Raw genomic sequence first — 26,419 nt, 5'->3', positions numbered from 1 at the left:
CAGAGATAATAAAGTAGATTTCTCCTTGCTTTGAATGGCTCTTGCTAGACCTGTAGTTTGAATCTCAGAATGGATGCAAAGCAGTGTTTCTTAGCCCTGAGTAGCAGTAGAATAAGCACGGGAATTTTAGACATATATGCCGGTGACTGGGACTTACCTCCAGATCAGTTAAATCAGGGAATAGTATCATTTTAAAAAAAAAAAAAAAAGAAAAGAAAGCTAACCAGATGATTTTAGTAAGAAGCCAGAATTGAGAACCACTGGTGTAAGAGAAAGTTAAGGTCATTAAATGCATTCATCCATCTGCTGTTGGATGGCTTTCTACAGCTGTTTAGCGATGAAAGAAGAGTGCTTCTAATAGGAGGATTAAAATGGCAACTTTCTGATGCAGGCATCCATTGCCACTCCCAATCCTTCTCTCAAGCTACCAACCAAGGTGACCCACAATCTCCATTTGTCAGGGACTGTGCTAGTTTTAGCACAGGAAGTCCTACACAGTGGGAAGCCCCTCCGTCGGTCACCCTACTACTAACACACTCATCCTTCGGATTCTACAGAATTGTTTTTCTGAAAAACTTCCTCTTGAGAAGAAGGAAAAGTATTTTGGGGGTGGAAATAGAGTATTTTATGAAAATATAGAAATCATTAGAACACTTTCGAACCTTAGCAGCCTTGAGGGGCAGGAGACATATCAAGAGAGAAAGGAAACACATTGCAACAGGTTCTAATAGAATTCCTACAATTCAAATGAAACAGGGGGGCTTCACTGCATGTAGTTAATTAAAGAACATCAGAATATTCATTCACTTTTATCTCCACTATGTAGATAAATTAAGAATGATTTCGTGATGCAAGAAGGCACTATGGAGAACAGTATGGAGGCTCCTTAAAAAACTACAAATAGAACTACCATACGACCCAGCAATCCCACTACTGGTCGTATACCCTGAGAAAACCAAAATTCAAAAAGAGTCATGTACCACAATGTTCACTGCAGCTCTATTTACAATAGCCAGGACATGGAAACAACCTAAGTGTCCATCATCGGATGAATGGATAAAGAAGATGTGGCACATATATACAATGGAATATTACTCAGCCTTAAAAAGAAACGAAATTGAGCTATTTGTAATGAGGTGGATGGACCTAGAGTCTGTCATACAGAGTGAAGTAAGTCAGAAAGAAAAAGACAAATACTGTATGCTAACACATATATATGGAATTTAAGAAAAAAAAATGTCATGAAGAACCTAGGGGTAAGACAGGAATAAAGACGCAGACCTACTGGAGAACGGACTTGAGGATATGGGGAGGGGGAAGGGTGAGCTTTGACAGGGCGAGAGAGAGTCATGGACATATACACACTAACAAATGTAGTAAGGTAGATAGCTAGTGGGAAGCAGCCGCATGGCACAGGGATATTAGCTCGGTGCTTTGTGACAGCCTGGAGGGGTGGGATAGGGAGAGTGGGAGGGAGGGAGACGCAAGAGGGAAGACATATGGGAACATATGTATATGTATAACTGATTCACTTTGTTATAAAGCAGAAACTAACACACCATTGTAAAGCAATTATACCCCAATAAAGATGTTAAAAAAAAAAAAGAAGGCATTAAATGGAAATCCCAAATTTGTAAATATAATCAACTAAATTATAAGCTACTTGAGGCTAGTTATTTTTAAAAGTAAGAAAACAGAAGGCTGTTACTGAAGGCTACATGGAAAGTTACTGACAGAGCATCTGGCTCCTAGATCTTTTTCTGGTAGGTTCTTTGGCCTCTTTCCTACTATATCCTTTCGTTCCCAGCAAACACTTTGCACAGTCTTTTCCTTTCAGATAAAAGTAAATGTTGGTAGATTGATAGAAAAAGTGAACATATTGTGCTATTAGAAATAATTTAACTGGTGGATTTGTAATTGTAGCATGAAAGTGTATTCATCGTGAACACACATTTGAGTTTTATTCTGGTTATCACGGTTCAGTCCTGCAGTCTAAGGATTAATTTACCCCACAGTTATTTTCCATTCCAGTCACGTTGATCACCAAGCAGCCAGTCCGCTCACTACATGGTTGATTCATTTCATTCACTGATTGCCAGCATTGCCAGATGTGTCCCAGTAATATGTCTGTCTTCATTGGCAGCAGTTCAGTGGATGCTTTGGTGATCAGCTGCTCAAGACATTGACGGTACCACATAGATGAAATGTTAAACTATACTTAGAAATATCTGGGTTCACTGGAATGGCGATAGATTTTTCTCCCACTCTAAAAGTTATATGCTGCTGTACACGTCACGTTTACCCTTCTTTCCCTAACCAAACATTTATGTGAAGTAGTAAAACTCAGAGCAGCATATTATAGAATGAGAAACCGCAGATCAGCTCATCCGTCTTTTCCAAAATATGCTACTATTTGGGGGGGAAAAATGGGGAGGATTTGTAGGCGGATAAGTTTGTAATATGCCAGGTAAAACAAAATCAAGCTGCTGCCTTAAATGGGGGAGGGGGCAAGCATGGGATGAAGGGGTCACATTCCAAAATTACCCAGCCACAGAACTCTTTATTGTGAACATCTGGAGGGACGTCATCCAACCTCCTAATTTTATAGTTAAATAAACTACAAAAAGGTTAAGGAACTGATCCAAACTCAAATACTTTGTTTAACTTTTTTTCCAGGCCTGCTCCCCACACCCCTACTTTCACAATGCTTTCCCTAATTGCCTGTAAGAACTTCCCCGTTGCTTTTCAGTGGCTGACAAGTTGCTTCTAGCTGACCAGCACACCAGTGATCTGATGCCTAAAAATGGAAGTGAAAACTCTTCACTTAGAGGGTGTATTTTTAGAGTTAAGGTGTCAATATCTTCTCATGTTCTGATTTTAATAGCTTTTATTTATTGGACACCTACAATATGTCAGGTTCTTTATATGCATTTTACAATTTCATCCATATGACAACCTGCAAAATAGATAATAGTATGTCCATTTTCCTTGTGGGGAAGTTATCAGCTCCCTGAAGGTCATACATTCAATAAGTGGAAGAGTCGGGATGCAAAACAAGGTCAGTCTGACTACAAAGTTTTTCATCTTATCAAAAGCTCAAAGATGGGATTACAGCTACATTAGAAGCATTCCTGTTGACAACATGGTTAACTTTTTAGAAGCTTATTGGCCCATAATTGAGTGTGGCACAGAATAAAGAGGATGACATAATTTTAGGTAGACAAATTTGTAAGAAATATACTCAGGAAAATAAAAATATCTTCAACTAATATATTAAAAGGATAACCAGCAAGCTGACTTAAATTTGTTTGGGGGATGAATTGAGGAATGCATACATATATATATATGCAGTAAAAGGGTGAGTACATAATTAGAAGGTGATCTGTGTATGTAATTGTGAGAATTTCTTATGTGGATAGTTTCTTGCTGGATAATGGTGATTTTTTTATATGAATTTTGGGTGCAAGTTGTTGAATGAATGGCTGGAGTTTCACAGCTAATGTTCAGGGCAGAAATTACCCAACTGCCTTCCAAGTGAGTGATCACTGTTTAGTTTTCTTAAAGGCAGGTGATTTTCTACAGTCTCTTTTCTTATTTAATAAACTTACATAGCTTTTCTTAAAATAGTTATTTATTCAGGCCAATCCTCTCACTATTCTATTTTTAAATCATTTTCGTGATGTCTGTTTCTTTTTTCCTCCCCCCATCCCTCCATCTCTCCCTCCTCCCTTCCCTTCCCTCCCTCCCTCCCTCCCTCCCTCTCTCCCTCTCTCCCTCCCTCCCTTCCTTCCTTCATATTTAAAATATGATGTGGCATCTGCCTCAAATTGACTGTTGGTCCAAATTTCTAGAGCCAAGATAATAATGAGAGTCTATAAAGATAAATATATGGAGGAATTTAACTCACTTTGCCTGGTACTCCCTAGACAGTCGCAGAGAATTAAAATGATTTCAGTAATACCCTACCTGAAAGTATTACAGTTGTTGCGTAGTTAGTAGCTGATTTAGGGCAACACCTAAAGTTCTCTGGATAAACTTTCTAGAGTGAAGTACATAATAAGTACGTAAGTACAAAATAAAATTTATAAGACTGATAACTTGTCGTTCTGTCAGATTGAACACATGCGTTTATATCTTCTAATTCCAAAAAATCTCCCTAAAATTTCAGCAAAGAATTTAAAGACAGCTATACACAGATTGAGAGTGAGAGAGAACAGAGGGGGAGGTGGCACTAAACAAGAGGTGTCAGCAGACTTTGGGAAGATGGCCCAGTGATGGAGGGGGAGTGGCTGAGGGGTACTGAGAGAAGCCCACAGATTGATTCTGCAGGACCCTGGGGAGACTTAAGAAGGGTGTGAGGGTGAGCCTGGAAAAGGGGGGACTAGTTCACAGTAGTTACAGAGTAGTTGGTAGTTAGTAGTACTTAGTGGAATGGAGTGCAGGGACTAGCTCGGCCCTGTTCCTCTCCCACCCTCACACTGCCACTACCAAATCTCCATCCCCGCTGGAGGCTTGAGGCATAGTCTTGGGCTAAATTGAATCAGAGATGCTCTGGACTCAGGGAAAAGAGGCCCAGGATAGAGAGGTGAAACTGGGAGAACTAAGTGAAACTCTGTAGAGTGAACAGGTGAGACCCTCCTGGACTGTAGCTCCCAAAGCACCTGTAGCCAGGGACAGGCTCTTTATTTTTTTATTTGATTTTTATTTTATATTGGAGCGTAGCTGATTGTGTTAGTTTCAGGTGTACAGCAAAGTGATTTGGTTATACATATACGTGTATCTATTCTTTTCCACATTCTTTTGGGACAGGCTCTTTAGACAGCAGTTTAAAGGATTCTTATCTAGAGAAACTGAATGACCCAAAGAAATGACCTGACTGGCATTTGGAGTCCCTATCGGAATGGCTAGATTCCTACCCAGTTACCTCATGGGACGCCTGCCAGGTGATACGCACACCCTGCCAGCGTTTCTAATCAGTTGTGTAGGGACTCACTGTACCTAAATATAAATAAATTGTATATTTTCTTTATAGATGTGTTACATATATATGTGAAAGTCTTAAATATAAACGAATAGTGAGAGGATCACCAGATATTTGAGTATGGCTCCCAGCAGAAACTATAGAGTAAAATATCGAGATCAAAACAGAGAGAGAGAAACGGGTTGGGGGGCTTGGAAAAATATAGATAATTCAAGAAGCGAAAGAAGAGCTTTTAAAAATCTATAATATCTTCAGAAAGATGGGAGACAATATTATATCCATGAAATAAAAGGTAAATTCTATAAAAATTAAAGACACACTCAGAAAATAAGAAAGAGATCTTGGATATTAAACTCAGAGTTAAAAAAAAAATATTCAGAGGTGTAAAAGGTAAAGTCCAGCAAACTTTCTAGAAAGCAGATTAACAGGCAAAGATGGATAGTGGGGTGGGAAAAAGAAGGTAAAAAAGGTATTGGATCAGTCCACAAGGTTCAGCATTTCGCTACAGAGGCTCCAAAAGGAGAAAATAGATAAAATGGTGGGGAGCCAAGTATCAGAGAATAATTCAAGAAAACTTGCAAACCAGAACAACAGGAATTTCCAACTTTAAAGGGAAGAGAAAGTGCCCAGAACGATGGATAAGAAAATATCCTTATTAAGGTTTTTTTACTATGAGATTTCAGAAAACCAGGGACTAAAAAGGAGATTCCTAAACCTTCCAGAGAAATAAAACAGGTCACAGATAAAAGAGCAGGAGAACCAGTGGCCTCAGACTTCTCAGCTGCAACACTGGATGCTAGAAGACAGTGAAACTCAGCCTGCAAAATTCTGAGGGGGACGAATTTTTACTTAGAATTAAATGACAAGCTTAATTAGCAAGCATGCGTGAGAGTAGAATTAAGACTTTTTCAGACACGCAAGGAAGGTCTCAACAAACTTACCTCCCATGTACCTTTTCTTAGGAAGCTACTAGAGAATGAGCTCCACAAAAATGAGGATGTAAACCAAGAAAGAGGAAACCATGGGATCCAGGAAGCGGGGGACCCAACACAGGCGAGAGGCACAGGGATTTCGCAAGATGGTGTTAAAAAGAAGCCCCAGGACAACAGGTGGGCAGCTGGCCTGGGAAACCACTAGACCGGACGGACTCAATGGTAGGCTTGTGGAGGGAAAAACAGATCTGAGAGATTCATTGGTTGAGTTGCTCACGCCAAAAATGATTTTAGTAGGGCTTTTATAGTTCCTTTGAAAAGGTCAAGAGTGATGAGTAATAGGTACGCACAAGAAGGAAGGAAGAAAAAGGTAGCACCAGGAAAAAAATATTGAACAAGCTAGGAAGTGCGTTCTTATACTGCGTGGCTCAGTAGTAAACAATATTATGTGGTCACAACAATGTAAACACAGAATGTCGATTTAACCCCAAATTGCAGTTTAATCAACTGGAAATATGGGGGAAGAACGCTTGTTGGGAAGTGGTGATGGTGTAACAGTGTCAAGTTTTCCTCATTTTGCAGGGTAGTAAGACATTAGATAATCTCTAAAAATGATCATTTAAGAAATGTCAGTGTACATATATCACTTAAATATATGGAATCAAATATCAGAATTGAAAGTTAAAAGTGGTGTCCTTTCTTTGCCATGACAGGATTCAACCTCCTTGACGGGGGAGAGCTGGGTCAGACTTACTGGTTAGTCTTCCTGCCCTGGGCCAGCCCATGGATTAACCAAACTTGAGAGCAACTGCTTGGGGCAAAAGTCTTACCGGTATAGGAGGCTACTCGCTCTGGCAAGTCATTATCTTTCACAGTAAAAGCAAACCACAAACAAAAAAGAGGTTTCTGGGGAGCTAGGAGGGGGTGGTGGAGACAGGTGGGGATGGCTGGTTTTGATTATAGGCCTCTTACGGAGTACTTGCTTTTTTAAGCTACAGGCGTATATTACTTTGATAAGTATTAAGTTGGTTTCTTACATTACTGGAATTGGAAATAGAGGTTATCAAACCAAAGTGTGCAGTACCCCTCCGCCCCATAAAAGCAAAAAGAGAAAAAGAGGAAGAGGTTGATGGTGCTTTTCTTGACACCTTTCAAGACTCATTTATTTATCTCATATCTGATTGCAAGGTGGGAGCCTCAGAACCCTCTGCCAGTCTCACTCCAACCAGCATCTCCTGTCATCTGCGACCACCCCCCGTATTCTGTGTTTAAGCTCTTAGTGGGCTGCTTCGTGTTGCCTTTATAATACCTGTATTTTCCCTCACCTGGGCCTTTGCTGGCTGTGCAGTTATATGCACCTTCCATTCATACATGTTCTCAAAACACACACACATGCACGCGCGCACACACACACACATACCCCTTCCCAAAGTCCCCTGGTTCCACCTGCATCCCTACCTGTTTATATCTCAGCCAGGATCCCTCTCTGGATCATAGCATCCTCCCCTTTCCTTTAATTCCTGTTACATTGTCCTTGGCACCACTAACTGATCACACACTGCTTTCAATCACGGTCATTTTTTCCCTTGTCCAGTCTTTGTTAAGAGCTAGCAGGTGACAAGGGCAGGAACCATACTGCACGATATTTATTCCTCCTACAGAGCCCGGCAGAGGGCTGACATAATCCAGGTACTGCCTCAGATAATAATTAAATGCATAAATGAATCTTTCATTAAGTGTGAAATATGTCCAGTCATATGGCCCAATGCTAAACATCTGTATCCGTGTAAATAAATATTGCTAGAAGGTAAGGAGTTTTTGTTCCTTATTGTTTTAAGGAAGCTTACGTGCTTTCTCCTAAAAGAGGAAGATTGTACTCAGAGCCCAGATGGTTAACTGCTCCCTAAAATTTGTGCTTGTGCTTCCTTTGTGGGGAATGTGGAAAACTTGTCACCTGGAGGGTTTGTATTGGACTCCGCAGGGCTTACAGGGTAGGCTGGCATTGAGGAAAATGTTGCAAGTAGGTTGTCGGCCTTCCCTCAGGGTAGAGAAGCTCCTAGACACCCCCCTGCACCTGGTGGATGTAGCCCTGCCTAAGATGTGGCAGAAGGAAAACCACTAATATGAAGCAGGCATTCAGTGGATACCCGGTTATAACGTGGTCACCTGGTCGAGTGGCACACTAGGGCTCCCAGCCACAGCTTCACGTCTAATTGCTCTTTCTACTTCATCAGGCTTTATACCGTGCTCGCCAAATCTCCTTATGACCACTCAGACGATCACCTAATAAGTTCAATAACAAGCTTAATCTAAAACATTCCCTTTGCTTAAGTAAAGGAATGCCCATCAGTACTATGGTATATGCACACAGTGGAGTACTATGGGGCCATTAATAAGAATGAGGTAGATCTTTAAGTTGTGATACGGCAAGGGCTCTAACACATATTGCTAAAGGAAAATGTAAATGTGGACTAGGATGACCGCTTTCATGTCTCTACTCAAATACCATCTTTTCCATGAGGCCTTCCTTAACCACTGCATTTATAATTGCAAATGTTCCCCGCCCCTCCCCCCCCCACTCCACCGGCTTTTTCTTCAATATCATTTATCCTTATTTGACATAATGTTTATTTCACTCTTTTGTTTATGATCTAGCTCCCCTGCTGGAATGTGAGGTGCATGAGGGATGTTGCATGTTTTACTTACTCCTTTTCCCCCTGGAAAAATGAATGGCTGGGTGAATGAATTTGTATGAAAAAGTTTATTATTTGCATAGAAGGTTACTATTTGCCCAGAATTTCTAGAAGGCTACACAGACCTAACGGTAGTTCTCTCTGTGCAATAGAAATGGAAGCACATGGGAGGAAGGCAGACTTTTGTTGTTTATATCTTACCATGGACATGCGTCACTTTTTAAGATAAAGACACTAGTGTAATAGGGAATCCCGTGTGAAGTGTTTCTCGAATAGCTGTAATAAAATATAAGTTATTTAGTCAGCACCATTTATTTCTGGTCCTGAAGTAATGAACATCATTCAGAATTTCTCTTCTGTTCAGAATTCAAGTTGTAAATGGTCCACGATTCAAGTCCACACTTTATATTTTACGAAGCCTTTACCAACAGAGACATTTTATTTTCCACTGGAGTGGAACGATCTGTACGGATGTTGTGGTGGGAAAAAATTCGGGTTTTGGGCCAGATAACATTTGTACCTTCTGACTTTCAGCTAAGTGACCTGGGCGGGTTACTTAACTACCCTGAGTCTCAGTTCCCTTCCCTGTAACACTGGGATCATTTTTCCTAAGAGCAAAGGATGTTGTCCAAGCAAAACAAGATGAGGTCTGTGTATTCAGGGCCAAGCAGTATCTGGTTCAAAGCAGGGTTCGGCAAGTGTCAGGTTCTTCCCTCTTCCCTGCAGAAGGTGACCAAGGGATATTCTTAGCCCTAACTATTCAAAGCATGGCCCCAACATCACCAAGGACTTTATTAGGAATGCAAAATCTCAGGACTTCCCTGGTGGTCCAGTGGTTAAGACTCCATGCTTCCACTGCAGAGGCTGCGGGTTTGATCCCTGGTGGGGGAAGTTACCCATGCCGTGGGGCGTGGCCAAAAGAAAAAAAAAGCAAAATCTCAACGCCCACCTGACCTAATGAATCAGAACCTGTAGTTTAACAGAATGCCCAGGTGATTCCTCTGCACATTAAAGTTTGAGAAGCTCTGTTTGTATGCTTCTTACAAGTGTTTCAGACAGGCTTGTATTAATCTTATTTTATCTTCTGTATTTTATAAGATGTATTTTGACATCTTAGAGTCTTGCAGATGCCAAGGAGGCACTGCCCTTCCCAGGGTTAGCTAATTCCTAGAGACAGCGAACAGCTTGCCTGGGAGCACACCTTGGATTGCCAAGTGAACCAATCCTGAGGCCATGCCCACACCTGCCCCTTTTTATCAGGCTCCTGCAGTCCAGAACGCTATGCCCCTGCCCTAAGTCACACCAGGGCCAGGTGCTGGACAATCAGGAATCATCCCTGTGCCTCAGAACGCACTGAAATTATTGAAGCTACCCAGTCCTAAACCTTCCTAGCCTGCAGAAACCACAGGAAAGGCTTTTGCCCGCGTTTTTTCCTTCTTGCCTCTCCTCCTGAGCAACCCTGGTACCTCTGCACGTGGCCCTGCGTGGCCTGATGTGGCACTTCATGCCTCTTCCTCTTGGAAACTATATGTAACAAACTATCTTTTCTATGGCAAGCATCTCCTAACCTGTTCCCCATACCATACCTGCATAAAACCACAACCCTGGGTACATTTAAAAACAGGGCTGCCGGGTTATATGCCACTTTTAAACTTTTTTCCCGGGTTGAATGCCACTTGCCAGTCCTTCCCATTCACCTTGCCGACTTTGGTTTCGTTTGGAGAAGCGTGAGGGTGCCCGGGAGAGCCAGATGTTCTGGTGGAGCATGACTAGCAGGCTGAAAACACAGGAGGATGCTAAGCCACTTCATCAGCCTGAACTTACTTTTAAATAAAGATGATCAAAGATAGCCATGAACAAGGTTGTACACCTGCTTAACGCAGTCTGACGCCATTGAATGCCAATAATGGTCCTTAAGCCCGAGCTTTGTACACTCCAGAAACTGCTAATACAAATGATTAAGACCTGTATACACTAATGTGTATAAAATAGATAACGAATAAGAACCTGCTGTATAAAAAAATAAAATTCAAAAAAAAAATAGTAAAGAGTAAAAACAAAACAAAACAAATGACTAAGACCTCCAAGATCGTGGAACTGTTTGAATTGAAACACACAAACTTATTTACAGTATTCTGAGATGTCAAGGAAATGAATGAAAACCTTCCATCCACATCCATTTATTTCTTCCCCGTGGCTTCTTAATATGGTGTATATGTTTTAGGTAGAAGTAACTCCTACCAGGGAGTGGCTGTCATGTCACCAAGCAGCTTCCCTTCCCACATTTGCCTTTACCTCTTCTCTCTTCTGTTTTGAAAAGAATCTTGGTATATGGAAGTGAGCTAACTGAAGCTGAAGTTAATAAAAGCAAATATTAAAAGAACATAAAAGGGACTTTTCTTCCTATGACTCAAAGAAAAAAAAATGCAATAAGGAATATCTATTTCAGAAATATTCCACATGTGTTAGATAACGAGAACAGAAGATAATAATTTCATAGTAACTTTTCCCTTATAAAAATTTTGTACTACAGTTTTATTAAGGAATTAGGATTTGATTAGCAACTTTTAATTAGAAATATTAGACAAGGAAATTTTCCATTACTTTATGACTATCAGTTTTGCTTCCATAAAAAAATAAACCCACACACACAGAGGTAACTATGTGAGGTGACGGATGTGTTATTAACTTTATTGTGGTAATCATTTCACAATATTTGTGCACTGATGAAAAATTAATCAGTAATCGATCTAAGAAAAAATTGTAAATTTTATTCAAACCAACCTGAGGATTATAACCCGAGAGACAGTGTCTCAGAGAGCTCTGAGAACTGTTCCGAAGAGGTAAAGGGGGAAGGTCAGTGTATATGTGATTTTGCAGAAGGGGGTACATGCAATCAAGCACACATCTTGGTAGAAGGTTACTGCTATTTGTAAGGAACAGATATAGTTAATGGTTTTAGTGCTTTTCGAAGTATGGGAAGATGCAAGAAACTGAGCTCATAAAATTTTCTCCTGAAAATATCAGCTATCTAAGGGTCACTTCTGCCAGTTTTCCTAGAGCACGAAGTACTGCATCCTGATCTTTGCCCTGAATTCCTTTCAGGGCGCATTGTAGGTCAGCGACTGCAGTGATCAATGACTTGAGTCTTGTAGAACTGGATGGTGAACAACATTCTTTATTTTACAGTCCCTCCTTTTCAGCCTTAATTTCTACCAAGGTTTTGGAGGTATACCATGACCAATTTGTCCCACTATGCTAGGAATGCTCATTCCCAGGTAAGGCAAGTATTTCGTTGATGGACCACTCAGTGTGCTATTACTGGACTAGACCCTGTTAACAGTAGCCAAAAGCCCAATTTTATAGGTAAGGGAACTGAGACTCTGTTACGGTCCAGGAGATGGTTCCCTCTTGTTGTTTCTTTCCACATCTAGGGTTGCACTATTACCGTCATGGATCTTACAGAGCTCTGTATTTGGTCAGTTGTTTCAAGTCACCTCGTCATCATTATTTCTTATCAGAGGCTCAGTCACACATTTGGTAATGCAAGAAACAATAATCTTGGAAAACAGGCAGAATACAAGTAACACAATACAAGTAATACAAGAATACAAGTAATATAGTTAGTAACATGAATAAGGTCATAAGTATTTAAGGACTTCCATTGGGGGGTGCCCAGTATCTCCTCAGTCTTTTGACCGATGTGGTCTGCACCAATCGCTGTCTTTAAGGGAAATGATATATTGGCTTTGTATCAATACATAAATTTCAGCAGAGATGTCTGTACATACAAGGCGAGTGGCGGGTCATCCTGAGCCCTTACGGGATTGAGACAGGAATGTTACCTTCCAAGGAGTTACATGGCTGGTGCCAGAAGAAGAGAAATTGATCTTTATGGTTGAGCCGGCCTTTCTGCCATTGGGGAGGTCTGGTTAATGCAAAAAGCAGGTGCACAGTGCACACCAGAGGGGTGGGAGGAGGCCCAAACGGGCAGAGAAAATAATTTCTGTTTAAATTTTTCTGATTTTGCCTTCAAATATGAATTTTTATTTCATCATATGTATGTCAAATCATCATGTTAAATGCATGTCATACAATTGTATTTCTCAATTATACTTTGATAATGCTGGGAGGGGAAAAAACTTATTTGTCATGATGATAAAAAGAAACTTTGGCTACAGATATCAGGATTTTGTTTTCCATTCCTGGCCCTATCAGATTCAACATTACAGCCCGAGCAGTGTCTAAAATTTGACTTGTGGTGTGGCCTGCACAAATGACAGCGTCCCCTGAAACCACCTGCTTGTTTTTCAGTAGGTATTTTGTTTGATTGCTCCTTGACCCTTTTCCAAGAAACCTAATTTGCCCAGGGGAGTCTCACACAGGAAAAGAGTGTTTGCATCTGCTTAGGGAAATGTGCCTGAAATAATGACTTATTTAGAACGAGTAACAGAATGGAATGGAATGGATTGATAAGCCAGTTTGAGCAGGCAGAGAGCAACCCAGGCCTCGTAACTCTTATAAAAGGAGTCCTGCAGCAAAGCAGTTTGCCCAGACCGCCTGCCAAAACCTATCTCCCTTCAAGGAACGTTGTCTCTGTAAACTCCGTGCAAAATTCTGACTCCTACAAACGCCTCGAGGCACGCTATCTCAAGTTCCACTTATACTCCTAAGATGGTGCGGATTTCTCGGTTCAGCCCTGCAGACCCCAGGGTAGAAATTGCTCTCCGAGGTATGTTACCCATTTTAAACTTCCTCGAGTCCTTCAGATGACTGCAGAGCGCTGGGTGGTGGTAGTGCTGTGCCCGGTAGTTAAGGCACTTCCTTGGTGGCCAGGAGAGGTGGCGGGTGTGCTGAGACCTGGCTTCCCCCAAGAGAGAGTTGGACTCAGCTTCTTTCTCACTTAAAATGAACCAGGCGGTCAGAAGTAGGGAGTAGGGAGCTGACATCCATCTAGCAGAATGAAGGATGAATTGAAGCAAAGAAAAAAGAAGAAAAGAGAAGAAAACAGAACATTGCCCCTGCATGGCTCTTTTGTGCTGCTCCATTTCCCATTTCTGTTGCTTTGTCTTTTTTCTCTTCACTTGTCTGCCAAGAAGTTATAGTTGATTTGATTATAACCATAGCCTCAAGGTTGGCAGCTCTGAAATGTCAGAGGTAACAGAAAGCTTCTTAAAATAAATTTTGAAAACGTGCAGCTAGGTTAATTTCTTTCCATCTTAATGTTTCTCCGCTATTTAATACAAAAAAAAAAAAACACAGAAAACCCCACAGCCCAACCATTGACCATATTTCAGTTAGCAAGTTTAAGCTTAAATAAAGTTCTGTTTATGCAGAGTGGTAAGGAGAGCTTCCCTTTTTAAAAAAAAAAAATTTAAATCTATCTTTGCACAATTAGCAAATTATTAAACGACCTTTCCTTCAAAGTCTGCAAGCACTTGCTTGTTTCCACTAGTAAGAGAACATGTTTTACAAGGTTCACGTTGATTAATTGACAAATGCTGGTAAAATCAAAACAGGGCTGAAATGCAGTCCACCAGCATTTTAAATTCCTTTTGTTCAATAATGTTTCAAGTGCCTATACATTTATGGTTCACCTTTCAATGAATATTACTGTCGTAATTGAAACATCTGTTGTGGAAACGTATGTCTGAAGACGACAGTCAGAAACCCCAGCTAAGACTAAACATTTCTATATCTGCATATGCTTTTCTGCTCAATTAAAAGCACTGATTGCTGTGAGCACTTTAAAGATGGATGCTTTATATTTTATGCGAAATGAACACTAACACATTTTAATACATTTTGAAATTCAGGTACCCTTGATTGACCTAAGTATAGTGTTCCATACATTCATAGAGAGCTTAGACCATACAAATCAATCAATAAATGCTCTAAACTACTAGCCTCACGCCATTCACTGAAAGCATGGCATTCTTAGCTCATTGCCACCCAGCTGTTTTGGCAGCTCTGCTGGGCTCCATTAGAGGGCCTGGAGCTTGGCTGTTTCACACTCAGATGTGTTTCAGGCATCGAAGATGCTTGGCCAAACCCAGATTCCCGTGTTTTACTCGTAAGTAGCTGTCCAGTAGAATTTCTCGCATCCCAGGACAAACCTGAAGGTGCCGAGGATCCCAGCAGGAGAAAATGTGCGTTAGGTCATAGACTGTCCTGCAGAGTTCCCACACCCATCCTGTCGTGGTCCTTACTCACTGGATAGACTCAGAGATTCTGGTGCCTCAAGAACCACCCTAGCACGTAGATTCAGGGCTCCACCCAATCTGATAGTTTTGTCTGGGCCATCTTCAAAAGTCCTGCCTCATCCCAGTTCTTGGGAAATTAGATATCGTCCAAAAGTGCCTTTGACATACTCTTCTCAACAAAGTCACTCTAACTCAGCAAATATTTGCCAATTCTGCTAGATGCCAGGCCCTGCGCTGGGCCCTGGGGATGCAGATATAAACCCAGACAGACTCTCTATCCTGAGGGAGCTTACAATATCCAATCATAACTGTCAACATTTGCAATTTGTTATTTGAGAGATGTCTTTACATAGTTTGCCAAATTCTTTTGAGTCCCCATAGGATGCCAGGCACCATTCTAGGTCTTCAGTAAATATTCTAAATGTTTTCTTTGTCTGGTAATCATCAGAGACCAGTATGTTCTGGTGGCCCCCTGAGGCAAATCTCATTTGCGAGTCTTCTGTGGGAACTACCTCAGTTGCTGGTTACCAGGTAACAGTTGTACTCAAGAGTACCACAGCTGCCAGACCTGGATTTGGTCAGTGGAACTGAACTGAGACCCTCACTCTGAACTCAAAGGATGTGCCGCCCTCAGGATGGGCGTGAAGATCCTGGAGCAGGAATGTGGGGCTGGTGATAACGGACTTAAGGACAGTTTGGGCCATTTAGAATCAGGCTGATTGGGGAATGTAGAGGCACATTAAACTGACAAGCCAGGGCAGAGGTCTGGGCAGAAGTCACACTGGGCCAGTAAACGGTAGAATTCCAAGTGACTGACTAGAAGGTAAGGACAGAAAGCAGACTAGTGGAGGCAACCCGTTAGAACAGATCAGACAAGGTGAGTTGTTGGAGCCGGCAGCCCAGCCAGCACGTGAGCATTCCAGAACCTCAGCCACTGCTGCTGGCATGGGTCCAGCCATCACATCACGAGCATGAGACATAAGGATGATAAACAGGGAGAAAACCTCTCCCATGGAACTTGGTCGCAGGAAGTAAAATGTGCTTCGAGTCACCTAGATTACAGGCTGAGAGCAGACCGGGCAGCGTGGCAGAGAATTTCTGAGTTTGGGCTCATTACGTTCTCGCAGCCCAGACATCATTAAGACAGCGTCTGGCATGCGATAAACACCGTTCTGCCAAACTGACCTGCGTCCTGAGAGGGAGGCAGGTTCCAAAATGAAGCGGTTTGTACATGGCAATATTATAAAAATTAAATTAAACTGCACTGCCACTTAATGGAGACCAAAGAAAAACCACAGGAGAGTCAGACACGTGAGGAGGAGGACCGTTTGTCTAAATGATACATGCGTTGCCCCTGTATTGATGTCGTTCCCTCCTTTGGTTTCTTTCCTGTGGGGTGGCATTTAGCAAGGAGAGGACAGAGCTGCACAGAACTGGGAAGTTGGAAGTGTGTGTGGTGAGCTGTGAGCTGGTCGGAGATGTTTTCCTTGTGGGAGCATTTGGAAAGAAAGAAATGAAGAGGGAAGGGTGGAGGACTGAAGCCCTGCAGAACTCCCAGGTTTAAGTCTGCGAGATGCCAGAACTGGGTGACTTGCTTGCAGCTCGCCCAGGATCCCTTCTGATCTTCCCTCGGGAAGGTACTGCCTGCCCGTCTCCATCGCCCAGGGGCTCCTTTATGTTGATGGCAATAGCCACCAGTCAAAAGAGTAGGAAAGATGATTCCTTGTGACCTTAATAAAAGTCCTGTCGTGCCAGTGTTGTGCATCACACACGGAAGCTGTAAAACACAGTCTTTTTCAAAGCGTCCTACGTCCCCAAGTTGGGCGGGTGGGACATGACAAAGACCCCCCCCCCCCCCGAACAGCAGTTATGCTCACTGCCACTCTGACCGCTGAAGCCATGAAGGACCACAGAGCCATTCCTCACTCTGCACTCCCAAACCAACATTCCCTATTTTGACACTAGATGGAGCATTGTTATTATTACAGCGGCTCTCAAACGTGAATATGTAAAACCCAGAAGGCTGAAAACATTTCTCTAGAACATCGTATTATTCTGCCGAATCGGAGAACATTGGGAGAGGAAAGCCAATGCAAAGTGTGTAATCCAAACACTGGCTTTTCCTTTCCACCCGAGAAAACCGTGACCAGCCCAAGTTCATGCAGTGAGTCAGCAGCAGACCCAGAGCCAGAAGCCAGACCCCAAGTCTAGCGAGACCCAGGCGGCCCCACAGTCTGCACACCTGCCCGGGGAGGAGGGGTGACACGTGGGTCTAGGGAGCCACAGCCTCAGCTCTCCAAAGCTGCCTTCTTTTACATGGGGAATAATAAGAGGGTTAAGTCTCCAAGGCACGCCTTCCTAAAAATACACTCTTCCTGCATCTTGGCTCTACTTGTTGATGGCTCAGAGAAAACAGTGAACACAGTCCAGACACTTGGTTCATTTATCTTTTTAACCTCTCTCTCACACACAGGCACACACACCCGTACACTTACACATACATGCACACCTCTTTAAAAAAGTACCAATACGAATGAATTAACTTTTATAAAATGAATAAGCAAAACTATAACCTATTATATTTAGGTTCCTGCTGACTTAAATTTCCCTTAGGTTTTTAGCTCCAGTTTCGTTAGCTTCTAGGCCCTGTGAAAACCCATCAAAGTCTTGTCCTCTTCGTGGTCTCAGCCTCTCAGCAGCATCTTCACTTGGGCATTAGAGCCTCATGCTTCCTCCGTCCGGGTCTACCCAGGAGACCTTGCTGCCCCCCTTCCTTGTCCCTCTGTAGCAGAAGAGGGACACAGTACAAAATGTGAAGTCTGCAGCCCAGCCTTCATCTCTATTCAAGAGACCAATGTGATTAAATGACTGGGAGAAAATGATGGGTTTCTCCTTGCTCTCCTCCCTTCTGACTAATAGGACCCAGCACAGAGCAAAATTCTTACACACCCTGTAGTTGATAGCTCTTGGCAGACTTTTTTCTTAGCAGACCCTCTTAATGAGATCGATTTAACTTGTATTTTAAACAGACCGAAAAGGCATGATTATTGCAGTATGCTTTTCCTGATTTCATTGGTAGCACTTCTCACTCACAAACCTACCGTGCTAATTCCGACTACTACTTCAGTTATGGAATCATTCTCTCTCTGTTTCTACCAAGGTACTTTAAGTCCTCTCCTTCTTGTTACATGTACTTCTAAGCATTTAGGGTGCTTGTGAGAAGGGCAGGCCAGTGAGAAAGAAACCATCTAGTTTGTGATTTTTACGTCATGTTAGACTTCTCAAACTTGAATCTTTTTGAAGGAAAACACCTTTAAAAGTCTGATTTTAAACCCTTGGTATGGATGGGCTGATTTGTTTTTGGTTTTGGTTTTGTTTTTTTTCTCTGGCTTGGAATGCTCTCCCCTGCCTGGCCTAATCTTCTTCATCCTTTAAGACCGAGCTCAAATGTCATCTCTTCTGCTGAGCATCTACCCTCCCTACTCCCATGTTCCCTTCCAGAATCCTCACTCTTTATTCTGTACTGCCAGAACATTTGATTCGTACCACGAGAATATAATCCCAGCACATTACAACCAGATATACATGTGTCTGTCCCGCCAGACCAGTCGCAGGCTGCTTGAAGGCAGGACCAGCAGACGGTAGTCATCTTGCATCACCTGCTCAGCACCTGCTCAGCAGATGAGGTGCCCTGGGAGTTCTATACATATTTATGGGGTCGACTCAAATTATGGCAGCATCAGCTCTTTTAACATCAGGGTTCTGAGGTTTTGGAAAGTGTGTCAAGTAAAGGTATAATTTTAAAACCATGGTCTTCTGAAATTTTCTGAAGAAAGAACTTTATATTCTTATTTTTAAGGGGAAAGTGTTAACATAAAACTCAGCATACATTGCCTGCATCTGGGGATACTGGTCATGTGTTTGCTCCCCACATCTTAACGGGATAGAGATTTTTGTCACCAATTCACTTCGCCTTGTGCAAAAGATATATCCCAGAAAAGTTGTGTGTAAAAGTGACGTCTGTAAATCAAGTTAGGTTTTAAAATGCACCGAGGGAGCAGTTTAAAGAAAATATTTTTCCAAGTGAACGAGGATAATTTTCCAAGTAAAATGGATCATTTCTGGACTTAACCAGAGAATTTGCCTGTTGCAGAGAAGTATTTTTCCTAGAATGATAAAGGCTCCCCTATATTCAAAATTCACCTGGCATAAATTTCATGCTTTTCCATAGTCTATTTAAAACACTGGACTTACTGCTAAGAATTTAAATTTATACAACAGATATTCTTGGCTTACTAACAGTGAATAACTTCTCACTGTCATAAAATTGATATGCATTATGCATTATTTCTGGTTCAGTTAATTTAAAAATTACTTGTGTGGGCATTGAATGATTTTAACACAAAGCTTCTTGGAAGGAGTCAGTATATTATACTCTTGATCTGCAAGTAGAGCTGGGGGCTGATGTGAAGGCTTACGCAGTCCCGGAACGTGGAAAAGGGGACCAGGCACCCGTCTCAGTGAAATACTTACCATCCGAAGAACCAAAGATGTTGTGCTGGGAACTAAAGTTTTACACGAGTTTTATTTCAAGGTTTCCATTTTCCTTTTTTCTAGATTGGCCGAAGGGAATTGAAGAGAGGGGCGGAGAAGTGTAAGTTTGGGGTTAGTGCTGTTAGAGTTTATAGTGAATGACTTACTCATCGTCCCTTCCCATTCAGAGTTCAGGGCCACCGCCACCTCTTCTCCTATCCCCCGGTGGTGGGCACAGCAGAAGTCCTTTAATAATGCATTCACTGAGTTTGAAAAACAATATTCTTGGCTCTGAAACTGTGCATTTAACACATCCTCAGCAAATGCCGTGTGGCGAACCTAGTTCTTTTAGACTGCGGTTCTGCAGTGCATCAATAAGGCACGCGGGTGTTGGCCTTTTTCAGTGAACAAGACGAGAAATGTTGAGCACCTTTTAAATTAAAACGCAACTTTAAATATGCACTCTCATTTTCCTGGACAGCTGAGGCCTGCCTATGCTAATACGCAGCTGATCTGAGGTCTGCGGAGGGCTTGGGAATCGGTCACACCCAGTTCATCTTTGCTTGTTTCAGCTCCGCCTGTGGAAGCGCGGGGCCTGCTCTGTTCAATTCTCCCTACATTTAGGCGTTCAATTTCCCGGGAAATCTTTCTCATGCCTGGACACTTCTCTCGTGAGCATCACATTTGGACCAACGTATATGCCTCCACCCAATTTTAATTAAGTAGTAAAGCTGATCTCTATTTATTAGAATTTCCAAAATAGATATCCCCCCTCCAACCTCCACTTTAAAAAATGGTTTTATTGGCTGTGTCTTTTCTCACTCCTAAAAAATACCTCAGGAGAAACCCCCTACCTCATTGTGAGAGCTCATCCAACTTTGATTGCTGGCTCTTGGCATGAGAACACGCGGAGACACGTGGTTGCCTGGAGGTTACGTTTACCCAAATGTGACCATTACTAGCAGACCCGTACTGCCTTGGGGCAGGTAGGTTCTGGGATGGGCCTCCAGGTGCGAGAGTGGCATCTGACCTATTCCACTGGATTAAAAATTAAAATCTGTTTAGAAGCAAGCTGCTCACTTCTAGCCTGGAGCTTCTAGCAGTAATCCCAGGTTAATGAATGTGTTTCAAGGGAATAGCGTTTCCTCCCTCCTTGCTTCAATTTCCCCCTCTCTCTTTTTGTTTTACTTTTCTCATCTGCCTGCTTTCCTGTTTGGACAGTGGCAACAACCATCATAATTCTAATAATCTGAGCTGAATACTGATTTAGAAAGACGTACAGCCTTTGTAAGAAACGACACAGATTTAGCTTAGCGTAAAGTAATTTTCAATCAGTTAACTGAAGTCTCTAGTACATAGAGAATCCTTTTCTGATTACAGCTGTTTGGGGAAAATTGCGAATAATATAAAAACAGGCTTACATCGTAGAATTTAGCTAATACCTAGGATGCGATAAGGAATTATTCCAATTTCTTAAACTTACATTTATACATCCAGTACTATGTATTGACTACTGATCTTCAGAATGATGATCAGAATATTCAGAGATATAAAATATGAATAGGAGAGTTCTGTATTCTTTCTCTGTTTTTCATAATTCTGACTTTTTTATTGTAGCTTTTTTTAAATTTTTTTAAACATCTTTATTGGAGTGTAACTGCTTTACAATGGTGTGTTAGTTTCTGCTTTATAACAAAATGAATCAGCTACATATATACATGTATCCTCATATCTCCTCCCTCTTGCATCTGCCTCCCACCCTCCCTATCCCAACGCTCTAGGTGGACACAAAGCACTGAGCTGATCTCCCTGTGCTATGCGCCTGCTTCCCACTAGCTATCTATTTTACATTTGGTAGTGTATATGTCCGTGCCACTCTCTCACTTCGCCCCAGCTTACCCTTCCCCCTCCCCGTGTCCTCAAGTCCATTCTCTACATCTGCGTCTTTATCCCTGTCCTGCCCCTAGGTTCTTCAGAACCATTTTTTCTTTTTTTAGATTCCATATATATATGTGTTAGCATACGGTATTTGTTTTTCTCTTTCTGACTTACTTCACTCTGTATGACAGACTCTAGGTCCATCCACCTCACTACAAATAACTCAATTTCGTTTCTTTATATGGCTGACTAATATTCCATTGTATATATGTGCCACATCTTCTTTATCCATTCATCTGTTGATGGACACCTAGGTTGCTTCCATGTCCTAGCTATTGTAAATAGAGCTGCAATGAACATTGTGGTTATGGTTCTTTTTGAATTATGACTCTTTTTGAATTATGGTTTTCTCTCGGTATATGCCCAGTAATGGGATTGCTGAGTCGTATTTTTAGTTTTTTAAGGAACCTCCATACTGTTCTCCATAGTGGCTGTATCAATTTACATTCCCACCAACAGTGCAAGAGGGTTCCCTTCTCTCCACACCCTCTCCAACATTTAATGTTTGCAGATTTTTTTATGATGGCCATTCTGATCGGTGTGAGGTGATACCTCATTGTACTTTTGATTTTCATTTCTCTAATGATTAGTGATGTTGAGCATCCTTTCATGTGTTTGCTGGCGATCTGTATATCTTCACTGGAGAAATGTCTATTTAGGTCTTCTGCCCATTTTGGATTGGGTTGTTTATTTTTTTGATATTGAGATGCATGAGCTGCTTGTAAATTTTGGAGGTTAATCCTTTGTCAGTTACTTTGTTTGCAAATATTTTCTCCCATTCTGAGGGTTCTCTTTTCATCTTATTTATGGTTTCCTTTGCTGTGCAAAAACTTTTAAGTTTCATTAGGTCCCATTTGTTTATTTTTGTTTTTATTTCCATTTCTCTAGGAGGCGGTTCAAAAAGGACCTTGCTGTGATTTATGTGATAGAGTCTTCTGCCTATGTTTTCCTCTAAGAGTTTTATAGTGTCTGGCCTTACATTTGGGTCTTTAATCCATTTCAAGTTTATTTTTGTGTATGAAGTTAGAGCGTGTTCTAATTTCATTCTTTTACATGTAGCTGTCCAGTTTTCCCAGCATCACTTACTGAAGAGGCTGTCTTTTCTCCACTGTATATGTTTGCTTCCTTTATCAGAGATAAGGTGACCATATGTACGTGGGATTATCGCTGGGCTTTCTATCCTGTTCCATTGCTCCATATTCCGCTTTTGTGCCAGTACCACACTGTCTTGATTACTGTAGCTTTGTAGTATAGTCTGAAGTCAAGGAGCCTGATTCCTCCAGCTCCATTTTTCTTTTTTTTTTCTTTTTTCTTTTTGCCATGTGCGGGCCTCTCACTGTTGTGGCCTCTCCCGTTGTGGAGCACTGGCTCCGGACGTGCGGGCTCAGCGGCCATGGCTCACGGGCCCAGCCGCTCCGTGGCATGTGTGATCTTCCCGGACCGGGGCACGAACCCGTGTCCCCTGCATCGGCAGGCAGACTCTCAACCACTGCGCCACCAGGGAAGCCCCTCCAGCTCCATTTTTCTTTCTCAAGATGGCTTTGGCTATTTGGGGTCTTTTGTGGTTCCATACAAACTATGAAATTTTTTGTTCTAGTTATGTGAATAATGGCATTGTTAGTTTGATAGGGATTACACTGAATCTGTAGACTGCTTTGGGTAGTATGGTCATTTTCACAGTGTTGATTCTTCTAATCCAAGAACATGGTCTATCTGTCCACCTGTTTGTATCATCTTTAATTTCTTTCATCAGTGCCTTATAGTTTTCTGCATACAGGTCTTTTGTCTCCTTAGGTAGGTTTATTCCCAGATATTTTATTCTTTTTGTTGCAGTGGTAAATGGAAGTGTTTCCTTAATGTCTCTGTCAAATTTTTCATCATTAGTGTATAGGAATGCAAGAGATTGCTGTGCATTAACTTTGTATCCTGCTACGTTACCAAATTCATTGATTAGCTCTAGTAGTTTTCTGGTAGCATCTTTAGAATTCTCTATGTATAGTATCATGTCACCTGCAAATAGTAACAGTTTTACTTCTTTTTTTCCGATTTGTATTCCTTTTCTTTCTTTTTCTTCTCTGATTGCTGTGGTTAACACTTCCAAAACTATGTTGAATAATAGCAGTGAGAGTGGGCAACCTTGTCTTCTTCCTGATCCTAGTGGAAATGGTTTCAGTTTTTCACCACTGAGAACGATGTTGGCTGTGGGTGTGTCATGTATGGCCTTTATTATGTTGAGGTAAGTTCCCTCTATGCCTACTTTCTGGAGGGTTTTTATCATAAATGGGTGTTGAATTTTGTCGAAAGCTTTTTCTGCCTCTATTGAGATGATCATAAGGTTTTTCTCCTTCAATTTGTTAATATAGTGTATTGTACCATATTGATTGATTTGCGTATATTGAAGAATCCTTGCATCCCTGGGATAAATCCCACTTGATCATGGTGTATGATCCTTTTAATGTGCTGTTGGATTCTGTTTGCTAGTATTTTGTTGCGGATTTTTGCATCTGTGTTCATCAGTGTTATTGGCCTATACTTTTCTCTAGTTCTGAAGTGGGTTTCTTGTAGAAGCATATATATAGGGCTTGTTTTTGTATCCATTCAGCCAGTCTATGTCTTTTGGTTGGAGCATTTAATCCATTTACATTTAAGGTAGTTATTGATATGTATATTCCTATTACCATTTTCTTAATTGTTTTTGTGAGTCTTTTCCTTCCCTTGTGCTTCCGGCGTAGATAAGGTCCTTCAGCATTTGTTTTAAAGCTGGTTTGGTGCTGCTGAATTCTCTTAGCTTTTGCTTGGCTGTAAAGGTTTTAATTTCGCCGTCAATTCTGAATTAGATTGTTGCTGGGTAGAGTAACCTTGGTTGTAGGTTTTTCCCTTGCATCACTTTAAATATGTCCTGCCAGTCCCTTCTGGCTTGCAGAGTTTCTGCTGAAACATCAGCTGTTAACCTTATGGGGCTTCCCTTGTATGTTATTTGTTGTTTTTCCCTTGCTCCTTTTAATATTTTTTCTTTGTATTTAATTTTTGACAGTTTGATTAGTATGTGTCTTGGCATTTTTCTCCTTTGATTTACCCTGCATGGGACTCTCTGTACTTCCTGGACTTGATTGACTATTTCCTTTCCCATATTAGGGAAGTTTTCAACTATGATCTTTTCAAATATTTTCTTAGTCCCTTTCTTCTTCTCTTCTTCTTCTCGGACCCCTATAATTCAAATGTTGGTGCGTTTAATGTTGTCCCCGAGGTCTCTGAGACTGTCCTCAATTCTTTTCTTTCTTTTTTCAGCTCTGCGGTAGTTATTTCCACTGTTTTATCTTCCAGCTCACTTATTCATTCGTCTGCCTCAGCTATTCTGCTATTGATTCCTTCTAGAGAATTTTTGATTTCATTTATTTTGCTGTTCATCATTGTTTGTTTGCTCTTTACTTCTTCTAGTTCCTTGTTAAACATGTCTTGTATTTTCTCCATTCTATTTCCAAGATTTTGGATCATCTTTACTATCATTTCTCTGAATTCTTTTTCAGGTAGACTGCCCCTCTTCATTTGTTTAGTCTCATGGGTTTTTACCTTGCTCCTTCATCTGCTGTGTGTTTCTCTGTCTTCTCATTTTGCTTAACTTACTGTGTTTGCGATCTCCTTTTCCAGGCTGCAGGTTTGTAGTTCCCGTTGTTTTTGGTGTCTGCCCCCAGTGGGTAAGGTTGGTTCAGTGGGTTGTGTAGGCTTCCTGGTGGACTGGTGCCTGTGTTCTGGCAAATGAGGCTGGATCTTGTCTTTCTGGTGGGCAGGTCCACGTCTGGTGGTGTGTTTTGGGGTGTCTGTAACCTTATTATGATTTTAGGCAGCCTCTCTGCTAATGGGTGGGGTTGTGTTCCTGTCTTGCTAGTTGTTTGGCATAGGGTGTCCAGCTCTGTAGCTTGCTGGTCGTTGAGTGGAGCTGAGTCTTAGCGTTGAGATGGAGATCTCTGGGAGAGCTTTTGCCGTTTGATATTACGTGGGGTCGGGAGTTCTCTGGTGGACCAGTGTCATTAACTTGGCTCTCCCACCTCAGAGGCTCAGGCCTGATACCCAGCCGAAGCACCAAGACCCTGTCAGCCACATGGCTTTGGCTAGAGGGTTTGGTATGAGGCTTTGTGGCCTGGAATTTCTGCAGCCATTGCTTCATGATGAGGTGAGTCATTCTCCCCCCAAGCATCGTCTCTGCTCCCAAACCATGCCATTACTCTGTCAATTGTGACATTTTTGAAGAGTACTGCTTAGATGTCTTGATTTGGGTTTGTCTGATGTTCTCTTACAACTAAATTGAGGTGATACAATTTTGGCAAAGATACCACAGAGGCGATACACACTTCTCAGTGTATCATGTCAAAGGCCACATGCTGTCAATATAATCTTATCACTGGTCTTAACGTCCTTTTGATAACATCAGTTGAAACAATATTATTTTCTCCTTAGTAAGTGAAATTATATCATTAATTAGAACATAGTATTCTATCATTCCAATGATTGAAGTTTAAATTTACCATATTAATAAAAATATGCTTTTATAAATATAATATACATTTTCACCTGGATTAACATGATTCTTCAATGAATTTTTTATTGTAATTAACACTTCTTACAGTATTCCAGTTTTAGGCATACATCTAAGGTAACTCTGATTTTTTATTTCCTGATCTGTAAAGTGGTTGTGAGAATCAGATGAGAATTTAAATGTGAAAGTGGTAGCATATAGTTGGTGCCTGGCAAATTTTAGGAAAAGTAGAATTCTGGTTTTAATAATTTTTTATGTAAAAAAAAAAATCACATTACCTCTCAAGGTAGTAAAATGTTAAAAAAAAAGTCATGAGGGGCTTCCCTGGTGGCACAGTGGTTGAGAGTCCGCCTACCGATTCAGGGGACGCAGGTTCGTGCCCTGGTCTGGGAGGATCCCACATGCCGCGGAGCGGCTGGGCCCGTGAGCCATGGCCGCTGAGCCTGCACGTCCGGAGCCTGTGCTCCGCAACGGGAGAGGCCACAACAGTGAGGGGCACGCGTACCGCAAAAAAAAAAAAAAAAAGTCATTAGTTAGTTAAATATCATAGTAACTATTGTCGGCAGTTACTACTGTTCAAACATATAGAAGCACATTGATCAAAA

At 41.5% G+C, this 26,419-nt stretch overlaps 1 protein-coding gene across 3 annotated transcripts in view; it reads left to right on the top strand.

Moving 5' to 3' along the window:
• Nucleotides 1–26,419, top strand: part of ENOX1 (ecto-NOX disulfide-thiol exchanger 1) — a 297,621-nt gene that overhangs the window by 28,378 nt on the left and 242,824 nt on the right. The window contains exon 2 of one of the 3 annotated variants that reach the window (XM_029210361.1): nucleotides 5,944–6,090. The exons of 1 other annotated variant lie outside the window; for it this stretch is intronic. In XM_029210361.1, coding sequence (XP_029066194.1) covers nucleotides 6,003–6,090 — 88 coding nt within the window. In that variant the 5' untranslated portion in view covers nucleotides 5,944–6,002. One more of the 3 variants, XM_029210362.1, reaches the window with a different exon arrangement.

Source organism: Monodon monoceros, unplaced genomic scaffold (assembly GCF_005190385.1).
Source record: "Monodon monoceros isolate NGI ecotype Baffin Bay Population unplaced genomic scaffold, NGI_Narwhal_1 Super_Scaffold_8, whole genome shotgun sequence".
NCBI lineage: Eukaryota > Metazoa > Chordata > Mammalia > Artiodactyla > Monodontidae > Monodon > Monodon monoceros.
The sequence above is the reverse complement of the archived record's forward strand: the minus strand, read 5'-3'. Positions and strand labels throughout refer to the sequence as shown.